Below are 25124 nucleotides of genomic sequence, written 5' to 3' on the forward strand. Positions count from 1 at the left end.
GGAAATCAGGAACTCTCTCCCCCAAAAAGCAGTTGAATTGAAAATTCCAAAACTAAGGTTCATAGATTTTTGTGAGGATTGGATATTAAGAGTTATGGAACCAAGGGTAGGTAGATGAAGTTTGCTACAGATCTAATTGAATAGTAGAACAGGCTCAAGGGGCAGAATGGCCAACTGATAATTTTCTTTATTGTTATTACATAGAAACAGATCATAATATGCAACAGTTAACTGAAACATATTTGTACAGGCCCTCATAATTGGCTATGGTGGCTGGTCAAAGCCTCCTAAGGTTTGAAGGCAAAGGTAATAAAGATTTTTGATGAAGATTGGCACTTGGGATTAGGATTACTACTCATGTGGAGGATAAATATCATCACAGACTGATTGGGCAAAACAGTCTGTTATAATTTCTATATAAATTTGTTATGTAGCCAGTACTTGTATTTCACTTGGAAACTGACATGGAAATACATTTTTTAAAACCTCTTTTCTTAATCCCTTTTAACATTTTATTTACTTATATTTATTTATTTTTATCCCTTTTAAAATCCTTTTTCCCAACCATCCCTCACCCCACTCAATAGGGCTATCTGTCACTTGTTCGATCTGTTCTTTCATAGAGTGCTGACCCTTGTTCTGCCATTAACACATTCTGCTTTTTCACCTTTATGTCACTATCGGTACCATCAGCATTTTCTTTAGTCTTCACCACTACCATTAACACTCCCTTTGCCTTGTGTCCATGACATCTTTGTCAATTTCTCTATAGCCCCCACCTATCGCTGACCTTCCACTCTGCTTTACCTGTTCCACCCTCCCTCCCCGCCCCCCACCCCCGCCCATCTCAGTTCTACTTCTATTTAGCTCTGGAGAAGTTATACACTCTGTTTCTCTCTCCACAGATGCTGTTAGACCTGCTGAGTTTTCCCAGCATTTTCTGTTTTTAGATTTTGCAACATGGAAACAGGTAATTCAAGTTGCTGTTTTTTTTTAATTCATTCATGGGATGTGGGCTTCGCTGGCTAGGCCAGCATTTATTGCCCATCCCTAGTTGCCCTTGAGAAGGTGGTGGTGAGCTGCCTTCTTGAACCGCTGCAGTCTATGTGGTGTGGGTACACCCACAGTGCTGTTAGAAAGGGAGTTCCAGGATTTTGACCCAGTGACAGTGAAGGAATGGCGATATATTTCCAAGTCAGTATGGTGAGTGACTTGGAGGGGAGCTTTTAGGTGCTGTTGAAGGAGCCTTGGTGAATTTTTGTTGCTGTTTGCTAAGATGTTTTTCAAGTTTAACTTGCTAAGGCCCAATACCTCAGTGAGAATAGTGCATTCTCTCCAGTTGGGTGGCATGGTGTCCTGTTGGCCACTTCATAGGGTCAATAAAGACTCAGTTATGCAGGAGGCCAGGAACGGAGCCTTCTACCTCCAGCGATGGATTTTAAGGCAAAGCAGTGTTACTCAAAAATCATGCTTTAGAGTTGAACTGCCTTGTTTCCGAGGGTTCAGTATTCCTTCCAGCTGGAGGGATAAGAACTGTTTGATCTTATTCTGGGTCTTTTAACTACCCTAAGAAATTTATAAGGGTACATGTTTCAAATCCTTAAAACTATGCTTTGGTTTCTTGCATTTTCAGCAGTGTTGACATTGACTGTAGTGTTTATTTACCTTTGCAAAATTGTTTTTAAAAATCTATGCTAAGGTCTGAGAAAATAATGAAAGTATTAAACTAAAACTGTTTAAAGCTTATCTTTTGAGTTAAATTAATCAGGTGTGACCAGGAGTTCTGTAGAGGATTTTCACCTGCAACATTGCTCATCAGCAGGACGCTTTAAGGAATTCCAATTAGTGGTAGAGAGTAAATTAGCAAGGTATAACGATAATAAAAGGAAGAAAGACCTGAATTTATATCTTCATATCTTCCTCTGTTGTAGTTCTATTACATCTAGTATTAAATTACTACCACCAAATAAATAAAAATTAGAAATGCAGGCTATGTCAGGACAGTGATATGTAAAAGTTTGCAAACAGTGAGACTATCCCAGATTGCCACATCTGCAAGAATTGTCTCTGCTTTGAGCCACTCCAGCTCAGAGTCCTTGAATTGAAGTGCAAGTTAGAGACACTTTGATACATAAGTGAAGTGAAGGAATTTCTGGACAGTTTACTCCAGAGTAAAGTCACACCTTAGAGGAAAGTGCAGATGCAGGAAGCAGCGAGTATGCTGTCAGTTAGCAGAGTAGGGAGAACTGAGGGGAGACAGAAGAGGAGATCCTACAGATATTGGTCCTGTCCATTAGGTATGAACACTTGAAACACACGAGGACAAGACCGCCACTGAAGAGAGCTGATTGAGACATTATGGAGCAGGAATCTGTCTATAGGAGCAGAATAGGAATGTAGCAATTATAGAGAATTAAATAGTTCGGGGGATAGAGGGCATACTCTGCAGCCATGATCGAGATTCTCAAAGGGCGTATTGCCTACCTGGTACCAGAATATGGGATGTCTCAATGCTCTGGAAAGGGGAGGGGAAGATTTAGTTATCATGGTTCATGTTGACCAACGATATAGGGAAGGAAAGAGAGGTGGGCCTGCTGAGGGAATGTCATAATTTAGGAGCTAAATTAAAAAGTAGGGTCTCAAGCATGGTCATTTTAAGATCATTACCTAAGCCATGAGATAAATTGGTAGGGCAAACAGATCATAAAGGTGAATACATGGTTAAAGGATTGGTTTGTAAAGAAGGGATTTGATTTCATGAGACACTGGCACCAGGACGGGAGCAGGAGGGAGCTGTACTGTTGCAATAGATGCAACAGAATTGCTCTGGTACATAGATCCTGGCAGAAATGATAAGTAAAGTGATGATAGGCACTAATCTAATAAATTAGTGGGGGCGTGGGGGAAGTATGGTGGAAAGAATCAGTCAGAACCAATGGTAAAAATTATAGTTCAAAAGTGGAATAAGAGCAGAGATCAGGATACTCCAAGTGAACAGATTGCTATGTAGTTACAGCAGGAGTGACAAATAAGGAACACATTAGTTAAGCAGTGTAAAACAGCCAGCAGTGTAGAAGGATAGGTTAGTATCTCTTATTTTGGCAAGAGTTTTATATGTGTGATGTATGAAAAATAAACAAAGAATTAGAGGCTCAAATATTGAAAAGGTATGACATGCCGGTCATTACTGAGAAGTGGCTGCACGTTGGCCATGATCAAGAGTTAAATATTCCAGATTATAAAGTTATTAGGAAGAATAGGGAAACTGGAAGAGTGGGAGGGTTGACCTTATTAATATTGTAAATAGTATATTTAATCAATCAGAAAGTAAAGCAATCAGTAGAGCCTCTCGTTTGAATTGAGGAACAAGAGATGTTAAAATTAATGGGAGTTATCTAGACCTCTGGATAGTAGCAGTGAAGTTACAGAATATATTAACTCAGAAATTAGAGACTTGTCACAAAAGTAGTTTTAATAGGAGGCTTTAATTTCATATAAATTGGAAAGAGTAGATTAGCTAACGTCAGAAAGATAGTAAATTTCTCGAGTTACTTCTAGACTTGACTATTCCAATGCACTCGTGGCCAACCTCCCACATTTTACCCTCCTTGAATTGGAGGGCATGCTGCCCATGTCCTCACTCGCACCAAGTCCCACTAACCCACCATCCCTGTGCTCTCTGACCTCGTAATTTGTTCCTGGTCAAGCAACACCTTGATTGTAAAATCTCATCCTTGTTTAAATTCCTCCATGGCCCTGCCTCTCCCTGTAAAGGGTTAACATCAGAAGCACCTGATACTGATATAACTGTTGATGTAACAACGATGCAATGTCATGACCAAGTAAGAGAGATCTGGAAGGAAGGAAGGAGTACAACCTCGTGCAGTTACTGTGATGTACATGGAGCTGCAAATAAATAATAATGGTTTTATGAACTACAGTCTTAAGTAGCTTTCTTAGGGAAACAGTCAAACTTTGAAGAACCCCATCTATATCCTGAATACAACATGAAACACTCCCTAACAATCTCCTCTAACCCCACAACCCTCGCAAGATATCTGCATTCAATTAATTCTGGCCCCTTTGAGCATCCCTGCTTTTCTGCAACGTTAATGGCTGGGCCCTAGACTCTGGAATACCTTCCCTAAGCCTCAGCACCTTTCTTTCCTCCTTTGAGACACTTCTCAAAACCTACCTATTGGACTAAGCTTTTGACTCTCTGCTCTAATATTACCTGACACAGCTTGGTATCAAATTTTGCTTTTAACACTCCTGTGAATTGCCTTGGGATGTTTATTATATGGATGGTATATAAATACATGTTGTTGCATTCAGGGCAGTTTACTGGAGCAATATGTTCCAGAATCAATGAGAAGGCATACCCTTCTAGATTTAGCATATGGTAAGTGGCAGTCTTCTGTATCGTAAGGTGATAGTTTGCGCCATGGTGGTCAACTCTATTAAGCAGCCCCATTCTGGCATGGCAGTCTCTGCTGCATTTGCTGTAGAGGAAGACAGTGGGCTGAGAAGGTGCAGGATTCTCTGGCTTCTGTTTTCTCTGGGTCCTCTTCTCGGCCAGCTGAGCTTTTAATTTCTGCTCACCTCTTCCAATGCCCTTTCAAACAATCAGATTCTAGAGGTCATGGCTGTCAGTCCTAGTTGCCAGTGTCAATGTCTGTTATCTTCATTTCTTGCATGCAGGTGTCCTTGTAGCAGGGATATGGACGCTCAGGAGGTCATGACCCAGTGGCCAACTCACCTTACAGAAGGTCTTTGGGTATACGGCTGTCATCCATCCTGTGAATGTGGCTGAGCCAGCATAGGCATCATTGGCTTAGCAATGAGGGTATGCTGGTGGAATTAGCACACTCCAGGACTTCTGAGTTAGTGATCTTGTCCTGCCAAGAGGTGCCGAGAATATATTTGAGGCAGCAAAGGTGGAAACTATTCAACCTTTTCTCCTGCCTAGCATATGTTGTCCAGGTCTCACCACTGTAGAGAAATGGACTGAGGGCACAGGCTTGAGTGACTCACAGTTTGGTGTTCTCAGTCAGGTTGCTGTTGTTCAACACTCTTTTACCCAGCTTGGACATAACAGCTGCAGTTTTTGTGATGCATGTGTTGATTTTAACACAAATGACAGATTGCTGGTGATTGTGGAGCCTAGATATGTGAAGCTGCCAACAGCCTCCAGCACCACATTGTCAATGCTGATAGATGGACATCCTGGAACATGACATTTGCCTTCCTGATGCTGATACGCAAACCAAACTCTTAACAGATGTGAGACAGTCTGCCCATTTGTCACTACAGATCTTTCTTAGGATGTTACTGCAGCACCGTCAGCATTGAACAACTCTCTGATGAGGACTTGGCACACCTTTATCTTGGATCTCAGCTGAGCAAGGCTGAACAGCTTTCTGTCAGTTCTGGTATGCAAGTAGACACCCTCTGTAGATGACCTGAAGGCATATGACAGCAGCAAAGAGAATATGCCAAAGGGTTACAGTGCCAGGAACAATCCTGTTTGACCCCACTGTGGATCTCAGAGGGTTCCAATATTGCCCCATCAAAGCTGACCTTATCCATCATGTTGTCATGGAAAGAAGAGATCACATTGGCTGTCTGCCAAAGCTGCTCAGTTTTTTCTGCAGCTTAAACAAACCACCTCTGCTCACATGTTCAAATGTCTTGGTGAGATCGATGAGGGCAATATATAGTCATCTCCTTTGTTCACGGTATTTCTCATGCAGCTGCTGGACTGAGAAGATCATATCAACTGTAGATCTTCCAGTTCTGAAACCCCACTGGGATTCAGGATAGATGCATTCAGCCAGGATCTGCTATCGGGCAAGGGCAACATGGACAAATACTTTTCCCGTGATGCCTTGCTAGTTGCTGCAATTGCTGTGACTGCCCTTATTCTTGTACAGGGTCCCAAATTTTGCAATGCACATATCCTGCCTCCAGCAGAAGCAGAGAAGCTCATGCAGATGCTGGAGTGGCAGGTTTCCCGTGCTTGAGTTCAGGCAACATACATCAGGAAGATGATGGTGTGGTGGTAATGTCGCTGGACTAGTAATCCAGAGACCCAGGCTAATGCACCAGCAGCTGGTGAAATTTGAATTCAGTTAATAAGTCTGGAATTATAAAGTAACGGTGAGCATGAAACTATCGATTGTCGTAAAAACCCATCTAGTTCGTTAATGCCCTTTAGGGGTCATCCTTGCCTGGTCTGGCCTACATATGACTCCAGACCCACAGCAATGTGGTTTACTCTAATTGCCCTTGAACTGACCTTCCTGGGTCATTTCAGAGGGCAGTTAAGAGATGGGCAAATACTGGCCTTGCCAGCGATGCCCACGTCCCATAAAATAAGGAAAAAAAGCACCTGGACCTTTGCCCATGGCAAACAAGTCAATAGCTTTGCTAAGCTAAGCTCCTGCACCATGTATTTGATATCCAGCTCTGCTATGACAGGCTGGCTTTCTATGATGTCAGCAGCTTCCTCAGTGAAAGTGTTCTCCCTAGTGTACATCTCACGATAGTGTTCCACCCATCTCTCCCACTGTTTATGGCAGTCGGTGATAACCACCTTTGTTTCCAATTTCTTTTGCTGATGGGCCTCTGGTTTTTGATCCCTTCATACAAGGCCGTGACATTCTCTATGTTGATGGATACCTGGATATTCTGGCAGTTATAGCCAGTGAATTGCGTAGCAGTCTGTTGGGCTTTACTTCGAGTAGCTGTGATTGCAGAGTTTTCTCACTTGGACCTCTCTTGTAATTAACGAGAGCGGACCACTTGTGTTCAATGAAGTGTTCCATCACAGGGATGTTAGCCTTGAGCCAGTCAGCATTTTTCTGCTCTTGCTTCCTGTATGTTGATTGTGCAGCACTGGTGTCTTGAAGTGTGCTCCATTTTGCTTCTGCACTCTGTGTGGGAATGCATTAATACACCTGTTCAAGTCATAGAACTGTTGGTTTTTATCTGGGTAAGCAGTATGGCTGATGTTTATACGAGGATGGCATTTTTGCTTTGAATGAAAATATCTTCAATCCTTCCTGCTGTGCACAGCTAGAAGTGACCTATAATAGAGTCAGTACTTTGGTAAATGCACATATTGAGAATGCTGTTCAGAGGGTCCCATCTGGTGACAATCAGATCCAGCTGGTGTCAATGTCTCCAGCACATCCTGTGGCATGGTTTGTTTTGTAAAAAAAGGTATAGTTCACAAAGCACATGATAGCAGCAAAGCTCAAATAATTCCCATTTGTTCTCATTTATCTTTCCAAGGGCATAATGTCTGAGGCAGGAGGGCTATGCCTCATGGTTTGTACCCACTCTTGTATTGAAACCTAGGTAAAAATGTCCTGTCTTCTCGATTCTGCTGACAGCATTATCAAACTCTTCAGAGCTGGTGGAGCACAGCACTGAAGCTGAGATACTCATGAGGTTAAATGGCCCTGTTTGAACTGAGAGGTGGATGGAGAGAACATGTTCTGAACCATTTGTGGGAGGTTCTATCAAGATTAGTGAGTTCTTTACAGCAAAGCCTACACTTTGCTCACGTGTTTCTCTGAACGCTTCCTCTGCCAGATAAACGTGTAATGTTTTTCGTTGTGATTTGCTCTCGGTGAGCTTGGTCTCTTGCAGGGTTACTATGTCAATGTTCAGCCTATCAAGTTCCATGTCAATCATAGCTGGCTTGTGTACCTTATTCATCGAAGAGTTGACACCATCTTTCAATTTGTTTGCCTGAAGCGATGGATTCCATTCACATGTTGAGTAGAGACTCAAGTTCCAAGCACCCATTGAAACAGATGGGTCATGATGTGTCAGCACCTTACTAGTGGGGGGCTGCTCAACTTGAGGCAGGTAGTGGCTGACCAGAGGGACACAATGATCCCTCCCACTATTGGCAACAGCCCATAACACCTGCTCTGTACATAACTGCTGCCTCCAATGTTGCGTTAACACACTGCGCCGAAATGAGAGTGCCCTCTTCAAGCTGCAAGCCTGGGAAAAATTTGTGGAGACCCTGGCTGCCCAGACATCAGAGCCCCACTCAGCCTCCCCTGTTGAATCCAAAGGAATGCAAAGTACTATGTTTGGCACCAACTTGAATGCAGGGGTTGCCGAACGATGACATATTTAGACATCAGTCCACCTTAATTTGGATGAGAAAAGTTGAAGGTAGGCGAGAATGGTGCATCAACATTGGCTTGGACTGACTGGGCCAAATAGGTCCTTCAATTACTGTGAACTAGAATGATGTTTTGATTCTAGACAGCATTACACAAGGATATTTTAATAGCAATTCACGATGATAGGATATGAAAGGCTAATATCTAGTTTCAGCCAGCTATTGGTGTGAAAGTACAGTAAAGTCCCAGGTATGAGACAAAACACCTGAGTTCTGATCTAATTCTTCATGGCTGAGTTTAGCATATATTTTTTAAAAGTTTGCAACTGTAAAGAGAAAAAGCTCAGGAATTGTGCAGTGCTCTGCAGTTCAGCAGATCCAGTACCATTATGTGTAAAATAAAATCCACAATAACTTATATATTTTTGGCCATTTTGAGCCCCACCTGTCTCCTATTGGAGAGTTTCACCAGAACCATGATATATACCGACAGACATGCGCTGCCTGTTCTAATTATGGAAACTATCCCATTAATGTAATGCAGGATGGGATCCACGCCTTTGGCTATAGATTTTCACTTGTCAGCAGAACAGGGATCCTGGGATTCTAAGCCTTATATTTGGGTGAAATCCATGGTTTCAAATCTTGTATTTTTTTGAGATAGACCCTAATTGAAAAGGGAAACTAGGAAAGGAAACAGACTCGATCAAATCACTCAACTGTCTAAATTCCAGGAAACACAATCAAAGTTTGCATAATCTCTTCTCGTACTTTAACCCATGGGGTCAAGATTATAATTCTACTCGGGCCATTTTGTACTCCCTCAAAGGTCAGTGTATCCTTCCTAAGGTATGCTGCCCAGAACAGTTTGCAATACACCAGATGCGATCTAACTAGGGCATCTTTTGCTCTAACATAACTTATACCCCTTTGTTTTCCAGGGCTTCAGATATAAAGGTATGCATTCCATTAACCTTCTTGATTATTTTCTGTACCTGTCCAGTATATTTTAAATGGTCTATGTACCTAGACCTCCAAATCTCTGGATCTCCACTGTTTCTAGCTTTTCACTCTTTGATATCCTTAAGTTAGTACAAATTAGGTGGCTTAATACTTGCATAAATCCATTTGCCAGATTTTCCTCATTCACTCAATCTATCAATATTTCTTTGTATTTTTATTATTGCATCAAAAATGCTTACAATGCCACCCATCTTTGCATCATTGGATAGAAAAATGCATAGCTAATACTGTATAGAAGAGGCCGTAACACAGATCATTGTGGGTTAGCACTAGTCATAGCCTGCCAATTATCCCAATGCCCAATATTCCCACACTACGTATTCTGCCACTCAATTTTCCTATTCAGGTCAATAATTTTGCCTTCAATTTCTTGAATTTCATTTTTAGTTAACAGTCTCAAGGCCTTCTGGAAGTCAATATAAATAACATCCATACCCATTTCCCTGTCCAATACTTCCATCATCCCTGCAAAAAATTCAATTACATTTGCCAGGCATGGCCTACCCTCTTCTGAGCAGCTTAAAATATCCAAGAGAGTGATTGAACATATTGATTACAAACTCCAGTAAGTCATAACGTGTTGGATCGAAAGAGCCGTTCCCACCTGGTTTAATGATGCACCATCATATTGGGTATCCAGAAAAGATTGATTTGCCCTGCATAAGAGTCTGGAAATGACTCATGGCCAACAGTTCTGGCATTAGCCCACTGGTTCCATTCAGGAAGTGTTCATTGAGGAGTGATGCAAGAAAACCTGGAGAATAGTGTGCCTAGGATCATCACCTCAGGAACTTGTTGGTGCAGCAAATGGAGATCCATTGACAAGATCAGTAAGTGTCTACAGGACCAAAGTACAGTGACATCAACAAAACATCACCAATCCTTCCAGAGTTAGATAAAGGCACTATGGGGCAAAAATGAGCTTTACCCAATGCATGGAGTTTTTTAACCAAACTTGTGAAAACACTCTGCAAGATGATTAGTACTGGCACCCTCAAAAAGGTGTGGAAGGAAAGAGTGGAGGAAAAAATAAAAACAATTTCACATCAAGTTTCTCCGTTAACGCTCTCTGTCACTGGCAATCTGCATCCCTTAACATTAAGGTTATAAATAGGTAACAATTAGGATGTTTTCAGATAAATGGGCAACAGATTTATTGAAAAAAGTTACTCCAGCAGGTCCTGGCTGATCTCAAACCAAAGTCACACCATGTCACAATACCGACATATAACCAGCAATTTTTACATTTTCAGTAACCAATAATTATCTCACATTTGTTTTGGGAGGCCCGAATCTGGCAAGATTGGTTGGGAGATGCCCTTTATTTTGATTATTACCAGTGGGAGACTGACAGATGTGCAGTCAGATGCAGCAAAGGCTGAAAAAAAATCAGTCAGGTTTGCAAAGAGAAACCCTCAATTTATATAGTGCCTTTCATTCAGAAAAACTTTCCAAGTTACTTCACTGAGGTAAAATAATACATAATGAATGCTAAGCCAAAGGAGTAATTGGGAGAGGTAATCAAAAGCTTCAATGAAGTGACTTATAAGGAAGATCTTAAAGAAAGGGAGGTGGAAAGGTTTACTCAGGTTGTCTTCAAATAGACGGAAGGTTATGTGGAAAAATGTGCTAAATACATGAATATTTATTTCAAAGCAAAAGGTGGCGGGGGGGTGGTGGTGGTGGTGTTGTGTGTGTGTGTGTGTGTGTGTGTGCATGCATACGCGCGCACACATGTGGGTGTAGATGTCTTCCAGTGCATCTTTGGAGTACCTCCTGGGTAGAGTGTCCCAGAGATTGGAAGTTATGAACCAATATTTCAGGCTGATGATCTATCAGAAGGTTCTGATGCAAATTAACATTTCAGGTTTGCGACATCTGTTTCTGTCTCCACAGATTCTGCCTGACCTGCTGAGTATTTCCAGCATTTCTGTTTTTAATTTCAGGTTTCCATTATCTGAAGTATTTTGCCTTTGCACTACTGTTACACACCCTGAAATGCACCATCTTGTTGGATACTTGACAGTATAGGCACAATCATAAGCAAAAGGCTCTCAGACCATTTACAGTAATGTCTAAAATTATTGTACAGATACCAAGGTGAACCTTAAGTTCATTAGTCTTGAAATTAAAAACCAAAATATGTGAATAGTGCTTGTATTGATACTATGGTAAAAATAAGAAAGTGCCTGTTGTTTTAGTACAACATCGACTGTGCAAACGAGTACTGATAGAATTAATCTATTACAGAACTGGACTACAACATATAAGTATTTTGCCCAATCCTGCTAAAAATGTAAAATTTGCAATGGGACCCCTCTCATCCGCACTCGTGTGTCCACTCCCCTAAAATTGACAAATTAAACAATTACCGTTGTTCCCACACCCCTCCCTAATACTTGCAACAAAAGATATTGCCTATTATCCCCAAGAGTATATGGACTCCTTTACAATTAACAATTTGATTAAGTTATAAGTAAATGTAAACAATTGTTAACGACAACTGTTTTCAAAGCAGGTTTTATTGTGTAGATGGCATGATCAGGTTTTTTTTTGCTGTATATTTGGTACTTTCTCCAACCCTGAGTAAGTTCAACTACTTTCGAAACTGCATAGTAAAGAAATGTAGCACAGGCTTTTCCTTCCCAGACAGTTGTTTACAGTCTTGTGGTTAGTGAATATTTTGCTTAGCAAAAAGTACAACTAAGTACCATATTAAAAAAGAAAAACCTTCTTATTTGAAACAAGGGCAAACACTCAATAGTTTACTCAACAAGAGCTAAACCATTTGCTTGTAACTACATTGTTGGCTATGGGGGGGGAGGGAAGCTGAGGGGGACAGAGAAAATGGGGTTTGCTTATTCTTGCTGTGCATTCTCAGTTGGACAAATCAGTGTTGCTTGTTTATGCTCTGTAATTGCTATGTAGCAGTCTGCATGGTTATGGCTTCCTTGCATTGTGTTAAAGAGTTCAGTTTAGCCATGAAGAGGTACCTCCAAACAAGGATATACTGCAGAGAGAGAACAGACACAAGACAAGCCCCTTCCATTTAACGAGAAATTATTCAGAGTTAATTGCTCCTTTTCTCAAAAATGCAGCAGCACACAGTTCAAAACAGTGGTTTTGTTGCAGCAAACTTGACATTTAGTTTTAAGACAACATATACTTCTCCCTCTAAATATCTTACATAAGTTATATTGCAATTACAACAGGTAAGCATATAGCTGAGATGAGTAGTTTCTTGGTCAGCATCTTTCAATGCAGAAATTCCAAAGTCAGATCTCTGCTGTTGAGTCTCCTTTTTGTAAAGCTAAATGCAGAAATTAAATTACAGGCATTTCATTTATTCAACCTTACTGGAGTAGGATCAGAATTCACTTAATATTTGAGGTGCAAAGATGATTATGAATTGCATGCTGATTATGATAAGTACTATTTATTTTACCCAAGAAATAAAATCATGTTTTGTTGCTAGAACAATGACTATTGCTCGGGTCCTAGATGGTAATATACTGGAGAGCATTAGCATATGGCTATACAAGTGATGTACTTCCATGCACAATAAAATTATTAAACAAAACAATGAAAACTGTAGTTAATGTACAAATAAGTAGGCTGCAGTATATTTCAGTTTTTGATAGCTTACACACAAAAAATAAAGCACTTGCTAACCAAAAATAGTCAAAATTCTGCACCTGCAAACTCCTTTAAGCCACCCTGCAGGATTACTTTTAATTAATATTTTGTACTGTACAAGTGTAAAATAATTAAGGATGATGAATAGAGTGCAAGACATTTATGGAACATTCTCCTTTTGAGCATCCATAAACACTTTCTGTACTGTGGTTCAAGGTTGTTGCAGGTTTATTTTGACAGTTTTGAAACCATCGGTTTGATATCCTATGGCTCATAGACAGAAAGCAAATCTGAAGTCAAAATGTTGACTGAAAGCACTTTGTTCGTATTAACCTGAAGTACAAACACAAACTCTAGTGAATATGTTTCAGTGCTGAGCTATTCACCTTCTAGTATTCTTTACCCTGTCTACAGCTCCAGTGAATGATTTCTCTAATATCTCTCTCCCATTACTAACTTGAATGGGACTCACTAGTTGAAGTTATTTTAGGTAATCTAGTAAAAACAAATCTTGAAAATAGAACTATTACAATTTATTAGTGAACAAATCAAATACTAATAATATCTAGGCATTAATAGAAAGCAGGAAACTGGAATGGAAAGAAATACTCAGTAGTCCTAAAGTGGGTATTATTTGAAATGATATTCATTTTCAGGTATTGATTAGCTGGTTATTTGATTGAAAATGCAAGCCAAGATTGCAGAGATGTGAAGGGACAAACTGTTTATGACAATCACACTTTGCTCCTAGACATTTTTCCAATGTTTTCAAACTTACTAATTCCGCAAGAGAACCAAGACCCTTTGGTTTTTCTGGCTCACTAGGGCATTGGGAGCATGAGTTTGAATATAGGTTTAGGTCACAAGTTCCTGACATCAGAAACTTGAAGGATTTCTGGCAAACTGAATTGAAGCTAATGTCAGAGTCCTTCGTAAAATGTAGTCTGGGAATGGTTTGAAAAGTGGGTTTTATGCTATTAGAAAATCCAGTTGCCAGTTGAAACTGTATTGACAATATTATAATACTGGTTGATAAATTAGATCACTGGCTTGAATTTACAATTAGGGTTAAATTTAATCATACTAGTGAAAAGCAGCCTTTAAACTTTAGAGTAAAGTCAGGTCAGGGGATATGATGCAAGCTATTTGACATTAGGCCTCAAATTATACATTCAACAAACAGGCAAGATTAATAGCTCCCAAATTTATTCACTAGACCAAGATAATGTCACTCGAGGCTTTTTTTAAAAACAGGATACTTATGTTGCTGACATGGCATGGAGGAAAACTGATGTAAGCCAGGACTTTATAGGCACTAATATTAGGAAAGTGTTCATTCTATGTGCAGAGTGGAAAGGGCTACAGTTAACCTATCTAGTTTGACAAAAGTTAAATGAGCCATTCCATCTTTACCAACAGCTTCAGTACATTCTGATACAAGTGATATGCACATTCTGTACTTCAAATTTACTGTCAGCCAGTTTTAAAGGGTTATCAATTCTCAGTGCAAGTTATGATAGATTGTGAAGCACACTAACGAATTGCATTAGTTGTTCCAGTGGCAAAGTCCAATTCTGAATCCAGTGTGCCTGGAAATTTAACTGCTGTGGCGCTGGACACATACACTATGCTAACTGCAATAATGCACCTTTACTAAACTAAGTAGTGTTTAACAGATTCTCCTAGCCTAAATAATGGAAGTGCTCACTAGCAATTACTTCAATAATGACATATTTGTTGTAGTTCTGTATTCCTTTCATATATACCTCATCAAATTACATTAAATAAGGCAGCTTTACAACATCATGTACGTACTAAAAGGGAGGCTTAAACATCATATTTTGGTGTCATCTTCATATTGGTGCAATCATGGCCTTCAACTACATACCAAACATTCCAATTCAATAGGCTTCATTAATTCCTTGGCATTCCAGCTGAACTATCCCACCCCATAGAAGATGGGATGTACCCTCTACCTTACCTCTAGAAAGTCAGTTCTGTAGAGTGAACCACAGGATTAACTTTATCGCTTTGTTAATTTTACATGTTCCTTCAATTTAAAGGAATAATGGCATGTTTGCAGAATGCGCACGATGAATAAAACCCTGAAGTAGTGCATGTGCACCACACGTAAACGTATGTTTTTGAAGTTCATGAATACAGATCAACAAGTCATGGCTGTCAACGAATGCAACCCTGAGTTACGATACAGAACCTTGCTTGTACATTACACGCTGAAAATGTTTGCCGTAACTGGGTGTGAAAGGAAAACCAAAGAGAGTGGACTGGTCCATCATATCCACGCATCCATTCCTATACGGCACAGATTTCCAATCAGCAAGGAATTAAAATCACATCACTCTAAGTAGGTTAGTCTCACACAAACAATTATTGAGCAAGACCAATTAAACTGTTTTCAGAGCCACCCAACCCACCATCTCCCTTCTGGAAGGATTTTATAGCACTCGGTACTTGGAGTCCCGTGTACAAGTTTAGGCCACCGCACCAGACCTGCAAGAGGGAAGAAGTCAATCAAAATAATGAACATTTCCCAAAATCTGAACATGTGCATTCAAATGCAGTTCATTATAAAAAGCCCAAAGAATGTAAAAGTATTCTGCCCACTGTAAAATTCTCTTAAGGACAAGCTGCTGCTCAATTTATTTGAAAAAAAATTGCAATATCTTTGTACCACATACCCCATGACAATCTTCCAACAAATGTGCATTAAATTTAAGAAACTTGATCTGACTTACCTCCATCCTAGAGTCATAGAATCAAAAATTTACAGTGCAGGAAGTGGCCAATTGGCGCATTGCGACCACACAAGCCGACAAGTAGCTTTTCAGCGTAATCTCACATTGCAGCTCTTGATCCTTAAACTTCCAAGTACTTTTTAAACTATTGAGGGTTTCTGCCTCTACCACCTTTTCAAGCAGAGAGTTCCCAATCCCCAACACGCTCTGGGTAAAGAAGTTTCCTCTTCAAATCTCCTCTAAACTTCCTCCTCTTGTCCTAAATCTACGTCTCTACCAAGGGGAATAGGGCCCTTCCCATTTAGCCCTCTTAATTTTGTACACTTCAATTAGGTCTCCCTCAGCCTCATACATTCCAAAGAAAACAACCCTAGCCTACCCAATCTTTCTTCAGATTCTCTAGTCCATGCAACATTCTCATAAATCTCCTCTGTATCCTCTCTGATATAATCACATCTTTCCTACAGAACTAACTGTAGGCAGTACTCTAGCTGTTGCCTAACTCATGTTTTATACAGTTCCAGCATAACCTCCCAGCTCTTATATTACATGCTTCAACTGATAAAGGCAAGGATCCTGTATGCCTTCTTGACCACCTCATCTATTTGTCCAGCCACTTTCAGAGATCTATGGACATGCACTTCAAGCTTCCTGTTTTTCAACACTTCTCAGTATCTGAGCATTTATTGTTTATTCCCTTGCCTTATTAGCCTTCTCCAAATACATTACCTCACAGGTCTCTGGAGTGAATTCCATTTCCCAATGTCCTGCCCACCTGACTAGTTCATTGCTATCTTCCTGCATTTTACACCTTTCTCCTTCATGATTCATTAAACAGACAATTTCTGTATCTTCTGCAAACTTCTTAATCATATCCCCTACATTCACTTAAAATCATTGATCACAAAAAGTACTGCACCCTTTGCAATCCCATTCAAAACAGCCTTGCAGTCACAAAAACACCCATTAACCATTTAACTTTGCTTCCTGCCTCTGAGCCAATTTGGATCCACATTGTCAATTTGCCTTAGATCCCTGAGCTCTTAACTTCTGTGACCAGTCTGCCATGTGGGACAGCCACCAAGGTTAGGAAGACTGGCTTGTAATTGCTTGGTCTATCCCTTTCTCCCTTTTTAAAACAATGGTACAATATTAGGAATCTTCCGGTACCCCACTTATAGCCAGAGATGATTGGAAAATGATGGTCAGACCCTCTGTTATTTTTTTTTCTGGTTTCCCCTAAAAGCCTAGGATATATAGGATATAGGCATGGGAATTTGTTAAATTGCTTAATAATACTTCTCTCACCATGTTAATTTCATCTAATATTTCACACTCCTCCTCCGCCCTGGATTGCAATGTCCATACATCCCTCCTCTTTTGTGGAAACAGAGGCAAAGTTTTCATTGACCATACCAACATCCTCCACCTCCACACATCCTTGTGGTCCCTAATAGACCCTTCTCTTTCTCTAGTTATCCCCTTGCTCTTTACGTATTTATAAAAAAAGTCTTGGGGTTTTCCCTGATTTTATTTGCCAGTATTTTTTCATGCCCTCACTTTGCTTTCCCAATTTCCTTTTTAATTTCATCCCTACACTTTTTATAATCCTTCACTTAATTTTAAAAAGTACAATAAAACTAAAAAGCTGTCTAATCTTCATGCAGCAGTTTTAGTAATTTACCTTTAGTTATTTGAACAATGGCCATGTACAATTAGAACTGTTCATCACCGAATATCAGATTCTCAGATTTACAATCATTCATAAACCTTTCCCCAGAATTGTCCTTCAGCATAGTATCTATTACTCACTTACCATGAAGGCTGGAATTACTGGTTGAGTAAACTTTGTCTTGAAAGTATGCAATAACTGCTTTGTATCAGCGTTATAAAAGGAAATTTGACCTACAAACAGAAGTGAAATGCAAATTTACAAGTGAACATTTCCATTATTATATTTCAAAGGCCTTATGCTTGACTCTTAAGATGCATCAGATAATCAAATAAACTCAAAATAGGTGAACTTCCACAGTTAGTTATGTAGATATAAATTGTACTTCAGCTGCGGTTCAGTTGGTAGCACTCTCACCTCTTGAGTAAGATGGTGTGGGTTCAAGTCCCACCTCAGAACTCGAATACAAAATCAAAAGCTGACACTTGAGCGCAGTACCAAGGGATTGCCGCACTGCTGGAGGTGCTGTCTTTTGAATGAGACGTTAAACCGAGACCCCATTAGTCCTCTCAAGTGGGTATAAAAAGGTCCCACGACACTACTTGGAAGACAAAAGGGGAGGAACTGGTGTCTTGGTCAATATTTATTCCTCAATCAACATCACATAAAAAAAGACTATCCAGTCATTATCACTTTACTATTTGTGGGAACTTGCTGTGTGCAAATTGGCTGCCGTGTTTCCTATATTACAACAACAGACATTCAAAAGTACTTCATTGCCTGTAAAGTATTTTGAGATGCCTCTTGGTTGTGAAAGATGCTATGTAAATACAAGTCTTTCTGTTACTTTATTTATATAGCATCTTTAACACAGTAAAATACAGTAGCGAAGTGATCAAACTAAATTTGACAGTCAGAGAGCTATTAAGACAGGTGACCAAAAGCTTGGTCTAAGAGAGATGTTTTAGTGAAACACTGTCCTTTTGCACATCCCCCATGTGTTCGGCTGCCTAGGTCCATAGCCAATGCTTCCTGTAATTTTTCTTGTGTTTGGCATATTCACTGAAGTGCACAGGCCTTTTAAATTTTTCTGCACAGCCATACATGCATGGTAATTTAAGCAGGCTAACTTGTGCTTGGACTGCACAGAGCTGGTAGACATGGCTGCGCAGCTTAGACGGAGCATTGCCTATTGCTCTGGAATTCCCTTACTAAACTTCTCCTAAGCTGCGCAGCCATGCCCAACAGCTCTGTGCATTCCAAGCACAAGTTAGCCTGCTTAAATTACCATGCATGTACGGCTGCGCAGAAAAACTTAAAAGGCCTGTGCGCTTCAATGAATATGCCAAACACAAAAAAAATGACACGAAACATTGGCTATGGACTTAGGCAGCTGAACACATGGGGGATGTGCAAAAGGACAGAATTGGAGGAGTGCAGAGTTCTTGGAGCACTGTAGGTGTGCAGGTGGTTACGAAAATAGGGAGGTGCAACACTATGGAGGGATTTGAAAACAAGGATAACAATTTTAAAATCAAGATGCTGCCAGACCAGTAGCCAATATAAGTCAACGAGCACACTGGTGATAGGTAAACATGACTTGGGACGATTGAGGATATGGGCAGAGTTTGAATGAGCTCAAGTTTAATGAAGACGCAGAGAAGGTAGGCCAGAAGAACATTGGAATAGTTGAGTCTACAAGTAATAAAGGCAATTATGATAGTTTCAACAAGTACACATAATGTTGAGGTGGAAGTACAGTTTCCTTTTCTTTACGTTTTGGTTTTTCTCTTTTTTTTTGCTTTCAAAAAGAGCACACCTACTCTAGGCACATTTTTTTTTCTCTTTACTTGATCCATCATCATTCCCTTAGCTCTGTAATACTAACTCTTCTGTCATTCAATCTCTCTGGTCTTCCATCCTATCATAGGCCTTCCTTTGTCTGTGTCCCACCTACCCCTTTCTTTCTCACATCTGATTACACCTCTGACTTATCCCAGTTCTGATGAAAAGTCATCAACCTGAAACAGCTCTGCTGCCTGATCTGCTGAGCATTTCCAGCACTTTCCGTTTTAAGTTTTAATTTTGGAAGTAGGCTGTCTTGGTGATAGGAAGGGTGTGGAGTTGAAAATTCAGTTCAAGGTCAAAGGATGATAAGATTATGATCAATCTGGTTCAGCCTCAGCAATAATGGCAATGGAGAATGATTGCTTCACCACTGAGTTAGGGACCGAGACAGTGGCTTCTGCTCTTCCCATGCTGGATGTCAGACGTGTAGTGTGACAAATCAGAGATAGTGGGGGGATTGAGTTTTTTTTTAAACAAAAAAAAAAATCCACTGCCTTCAGCTGTTTCTTGATAATCACCTGGAGTGAATTCTTTCACAGGACTATGGGGTCATTGGCTAGGCCAGCATTTATTGCCCAGTCCAGCATTTATCTCCCATCCTCGATTGCTCTCAAGAAGGTGGTGGTGAGCTGCCTTCTTGAACTGCTGGAGTCCATCTGGTGTAGGGACACCCGCAATACTGTTAGGGAAGGAATTCCAGGATTTTGACCCAGTTACAGTGAAGGAACAGCAATATAGTTCCACATTAGGATGGTGTGTGGCTTGGAGGGGATCTTGCAGGAGTTGGTGTTCCCATGCAGCTTTTGCCCTTCTTCTAGATGGTAGAGGTCATATGTTGGAAGATGCTGTCAAAGAAGCCTTGATGAGTTGCTGCAGTGCATCATGTAGAAGGTGCACACTGCTGCCACTGTGTCGGTGGTGGAGGGAGAGGATGCTTAGGTTGGTGGATAGGATGCCAATCAAGCGGAATGCTTTGTCCTGGATGATATTGAGCTTTTTGAGTGTTGTACAAGCTGCACTCATCCAGGCAAGTGGAGAGTATTCATCACATTCCTAACTTGTACAGTGTAGATGGTGGACAGGCTTTGGGGAGTCAGGTGGCGAGTTACTGGCTACTGAATTCCCAGCCTCTGACCTACTCTTGTAGCCACAGTATTTATACAGCTGGTCCAGTTCAATTTCTGGTCAATGGTAGCCCCCATAGTGGAGGATTCAGCAATGGTAATGCCATTGAATGTCAAGAGGAGATGGTTAGATTAGCTTTTGTTAGAGATGGTCATTGTCTGGAATTTGTGTAGCAAATGCTACTTCATCAACCCAGGCCCGAATTTTGTCCAGGTCTTGCTGCATATGGACACTGACTGCTTTAGTATCCGAGTCGTCGAGAATGGTGCTGAACACTGAACAGTTACCAGTAAACATCCCCCCTTCTGACCTTATGATGGAGGGAAGGTCACTGATGAAGCAGCTGGAAATGGTTGAGCCTAGCACACTATCCTGAAGAGCTGCTGCTATGTTCTGGGACTGAGATGATTAACCTCCAACAACCACAACCATCTTCCTTTGTGCTAGGTATGACTCCAACCAGCTGAGAGATCCCCCTAGGTTTCCAGTGACTTTAGTTTTGCTAGTGTTCCTTGATATCACACAGAATCAAATGCTGTCTTGATGTCAAAAGCAATCACTCTCACCTTTTCGAGTTCAGCTCTTTTGTCCATGTTTGGATCAAGGCTGTTGTGAGGTCAGGAGCTGAGTGTCCTGGCAGGATCTAACCGGAGAGTCAGTGAGTAGGCTATTGCTGTGTACAGGCTGCTTGAAAGCATTGTCGACGAAACCTTCCATCACTTTGCTGATGATCAAGAGTAGACTGATGAAGCAGTAACTGGACGGGTTGGATTCGTTCAGCTTTTTGTGGACAGGATATATCTGGGCAATTTTCCACATTGCCTGGTAGATGCCAGTGTTGTAGCTGTACTGGAACAACTTGGCTAGGGGAATGGCTAGTTCTTAAGCACAAGTCTTCAGCACTGCTGCTGGAATGTTGTCAGGGCCCACCGCCTTTGCAGTATCTAGTGCCTTCGGCTTGATCTCACCTGGAGTGAATCAAATTGGCTGAAGATTGGCATGTGTGGTGCTCGGGACCCCAGGAGGGAGGCTGAGATTGATCATACACTCAACACTTCTGGCTGAAGATGGTTGCAAATGCTTCAGTCTTATCTCTTGCACTGAAGTGTTGGGCTCCTCCATCATTAAGGACGAGGATATTTGTGGAGCTGTCTCCTCCAATTGGTTAGTTGTTTAATTGTCTACCACCATTCACAGCTGGACGTGGGAGGACTGCAGAGCTTAGATCTAATCCATTCATTGTGGGATGTTTAGCTGTCGCATGCTACTTCTGCTGTTTGGCATGTGTGTAGTCCCTTATTGTAGCTTCACCAGGTTTGCATCTCATTTTTGAAGTATGCTCCATGCTGCTTCTAGCATGCCTTCCTGCACTCTTCATTAGACCAGGGTTGATCCCCGGCTTGATGATAGTGGTAGAGCGGAGGATATACTGGGCTATAAGGTTAGATTGTGGTCGAATACAATTCTGCTGCTGCTGATGGCCCAAGATGCCTCACAGATGTTCAAAATCAATTTTGCATGCTGATAAGAGCCATGCAACACAATGGAGAGTATCCCTCAATGTGAAGTCTGGACTTCACCTCCACAAGGACTGTGCAGTGGTCACCCCAATTACCATCATGGACGGATGCATCTGTGATAGGTGGATTGGGGAGGACGAGGTCAAGTAGGTTTTTCCCACTTGTTGGTTCCCTCACCACCTGCCGCAGATCCAGTCTAGCAGCTACGTCCTTCAGTTGGTGATGAAGTAAAGTTGGGTGTTGTCAGCATACATGTGGAACCTGGAGTTTTCTTTTCCCCAAAGTCATTCCCAAGGGTCAGCCAAAAAATAGGAGCATGTCAAGAATTTATCCTGAGGGGCTACAGAGGTGCGGTATTGTGAAAATAAACCATTGCAGGTAATTCTCTGGCCACAACTGGATAGCTAGGAAAACAGAAATAAGTAGAAAATAGATGGAATAAAAACAGAAAATGTTGGAAATACTAGGGGGTTGGGAATGGCACCGGATTTGAATGAAAAGGTAGCCAGAGTGATCAAGCATCCCAGATTTTGTGGGATTGACCCAGAATTTTATGTTTTTCCTCAGAGTCCTGTTCATTTGCTCTCTGGGATGCTATTTGCCCCGTATTTCTCAGGCAACAACTGTGAGACTGCTAAGGAGTCTTCTCTTGTCGCTGCCCTTGTGTATTTCTTGTACATTTGCTGCTTTCTGCACATGCAGGAGGGAAGGAGAGAGGAGCAGGGAAAGCTGCTCAGCCCATCCCTGCGCTGGGGTGCAAAGGGAGTAGTGGTGCAGCCCGAGGCTCTTGTCAGGGGCAGGGGAGGGTAGAAATAGATGAAAGAGCAGCAGAACTCAAGTCTCGTGGAGTTCGGCAGGCCAGATGGAGGAGTTGGGAAAGTGCAGAAGAGACAGAGTAGCACAGCCGGAGTGTTGTGGGAGAGGGGGCCTGGCAGACCTAGGGTGGGGTGGAGGGAACTGGAGCTTGAGTTTTGTGTGGGCTTCTAGTGGGCGCAGGAGAAGAAAGGAGTGGAGAGAAGGGGGGCTGCTAGGTGAGTGGCTTAGGAAGAGAGTTGTGGGTGTGGGTGTGTGTGTGTGTGTGTGTGTGTGTGTGGGGGGGGTTGGGGGAGGGGAAGAAATGGGTGGGTGGTGTGTGTGTGCGCGTGCGCACCTGTGGTGGGGGGGGGGGGGGCGGAAAATGGGTGTGTGTGGTGGGCAGCAGCGTGGAGAGCATTAAGGGGGTCAAGGAAGCAGACTGCAAGTAAAAGTATTATATATGGAATGTTGAGAGGGCCTGGTTTTGTAGTTGGGCAATTTCCAATTTCCCCAGACAGTAACTTCATTCTTTTAATCAAGTGAATGATTATTAGGTCCCTCTGCCTCACCAGCATGCCCCTTCACCAGCAACTCCCCACCCCACATGGGTGGGTGGGGGAATCTAGAGGATATTTGGCCTGGTGGGCTAGGGAAAGGGAGGAAAGTGGCAGAGGCAGCTGATTGGATGGTCTTAGTGACAAAGAAGCCCATGAGCTTCTCTCCCTTCCTGCTCCAACAGGAAGTGCAAGAGGATTTCAGATGCTTTATAGCAGAGATGAGAAGCCAGGGCTTCTTGATGCATTCCAGTATGGGCAGGCAGAAAAGCAGACTGCAGTTCTATTGTGCTTTTCACAATAACTGAATGCCTCAAAGTGCCTTACTACCAAGAAGTACTTTTGAAGTGTAGACAGTTTTGTAGTGTAGGAAATGCAATAGCCAGTTTGTGCAGAGAAAGCTCCCACAAAATAGCAATGTGATAATATCCAGATAATCTATTTTAGTGATGTTGATTGAGATATATATATTGACCAGCACAGCTGGAATAACAGTCCTGCTCATCAAAATATTTCCATGTGATCTTCTACAACCATCAGGGGCTTCAGTACTAATGCCTCACCTGAAGGATGATACCTCCAGAAGTGTAGCACTCCCTTAGTACTGGACTGGAGGGTCAACTTTGACTTCTGTGCTCAGGTTCTGGACTGAGATTTAAATCCGAACCGGTGACTCAAGAGGCAAGAGAGAGTGCTACCAACTGAGCCACAGCTGACACAACCAGGAAGAAAAACTTGGATGAGAAATAGAGTAATGGTCTTAATGGGGGCAAGAGCATGTAAAGGTGGAGGTGAGGATATGACTAAACAAATCAGGAGCTGCAGAAATATTGTGAATGGAGGTCCAATAGCTAGACAGTTGAGAATTTGAAAGTGCCATTATAAGTGACTTTGTTCCCATTGTATCAATCACAGACAAGGCCATCTTTGATGACTTCCTTGAACAGAGAGGCCACGTGAGATGGCAAGGTCAAGGGATTGGCCGTGAATATAGGCGGACAAGATTATGTGGAAGGAGAGATTAAGGGAGGATAATAGGGCACTCAGACAGGACATGATGAGTTGAGATGGAGGTGGAAATCATGAAGATTGCAAAGTTGGTCAGTGCAGAGGCTGTTGGAAGAAAAGGAATGAAGCTGTCTCAGTGAGAACCTTGGCAGGGTGCTTAGGTGGACTGTAGAGAATGAGAATTTTTAAAGGAGAGATGAGGGGGTCAAACAAGGTGAAAGGCTCAAAAGGAGGAGAAAATACCAGAGTAGCAGCATGACAGGCCACACTGGGAATTAGTGATAAGGGCAACAATGCTATGGAGCTGTGTGGGCAGAGCAAATGGCAGAAGGTAAAGTCAGACAGGAGGCTTCAGTAAGGGGGCAAGGGTGATCATCCATCAGCTAAGTTCCAGTCAAGGATATGTCGTCAATGCAATCTTCCACAAATTCAAATGGCAGGAACCTTGCTTACAAGTGAACAGACACTCTGGAAGAAGATTTATAGAGGCAAGGTTCATAGCTGATTCACTAGCAGAGTCCACAGAGTCAGAGCTAGGAGGGGCAAATGGAATGGGAAGGTGGTTAGCAAGATTAGCCCTCTGCAGGCATGATGGATGGGAAGATTGGCGAGAGGGTAGGAGGGGGGCAGTGCCGTTATTGTTGATAATGAGGCAGCAACGAGTGCCTTAACTGACTCTTCTGAGGATGTGAAATAATGCACAAAGGAAAGTTGCAACCTTAAAGCAGTCATGTCTAAGATGATAGCAGAAGAATAAGGTTGAAAGTGGTGAAGTAGAGATCTGAGTGTTTGCAGGGGGTACCAGAGAGGAGAGAAATAAAAGGGAAACAGAGCAATGGGTTTGGCAGCCAAAACATACAAACAAATGGACACTGCGAAGATCAAGATACAAAGCTACACAGCGAAATTAGAACAGATATATTTTGGTAACAAAGCAAAGAATAGAAAGGAGGTCCAAAGTTAAAGTCAGTTGTCCTATGGTGGGGTAAAACGGACTAAGATACGGTAGAGTCAGAACGCCTGATTGAAAAAGTGACGTCC

General features: G+C 41.7%; 1 protein-coding gene across 2 annotated transcripts in view; it reads right to left on the reverse strand.

Annotated features, from left to right (window-relative positions):
• Positions 1 to 11675: 11675 nt before the first annotated feature.
• Positions 11676 to 25124, reverse strand: part of fsd1l (fibronectin type III and SPRY domain containing 1-like) — a 75006-nt gene continuing 61557 nt past the window's right edge. For both annotated transcript variants that reach the window (XM_041186307.1, XM_041186306.1), the window contains 2 exons: positions 17378 to 17466; positions 11676 to 15316 (listed from right to left, as the gene is read on the reverse strand). In XM_041186307.1, coding sequence (XP_041042241.1) covers positions 15194 to 15316; positions 17378 to 17466 — 212 coding nt within the window. In that variant the 3' untranslated portion in view covers positions 11676 to 15193. The remainder of the gene's footprint in view (positions 15317 to 17377; positions 17467 to 25124) is intronic.

The sequence above is a fragment of the Carcharodon carcharias genome, chromosome 4 (genome assembly GCF_017639515.1).
Source record: "Carcharodon carcharias isolate sCarCar2 chromosome 4, sCarCar2.pri, whole genome shotgun sequence".
Lineage (NCBI taxonomy): Eukaryota > Metazoa > Chordata > Chondrichthyes > Lamniformes > Lamnidae > Carcharodon > Carcharodon carcharias.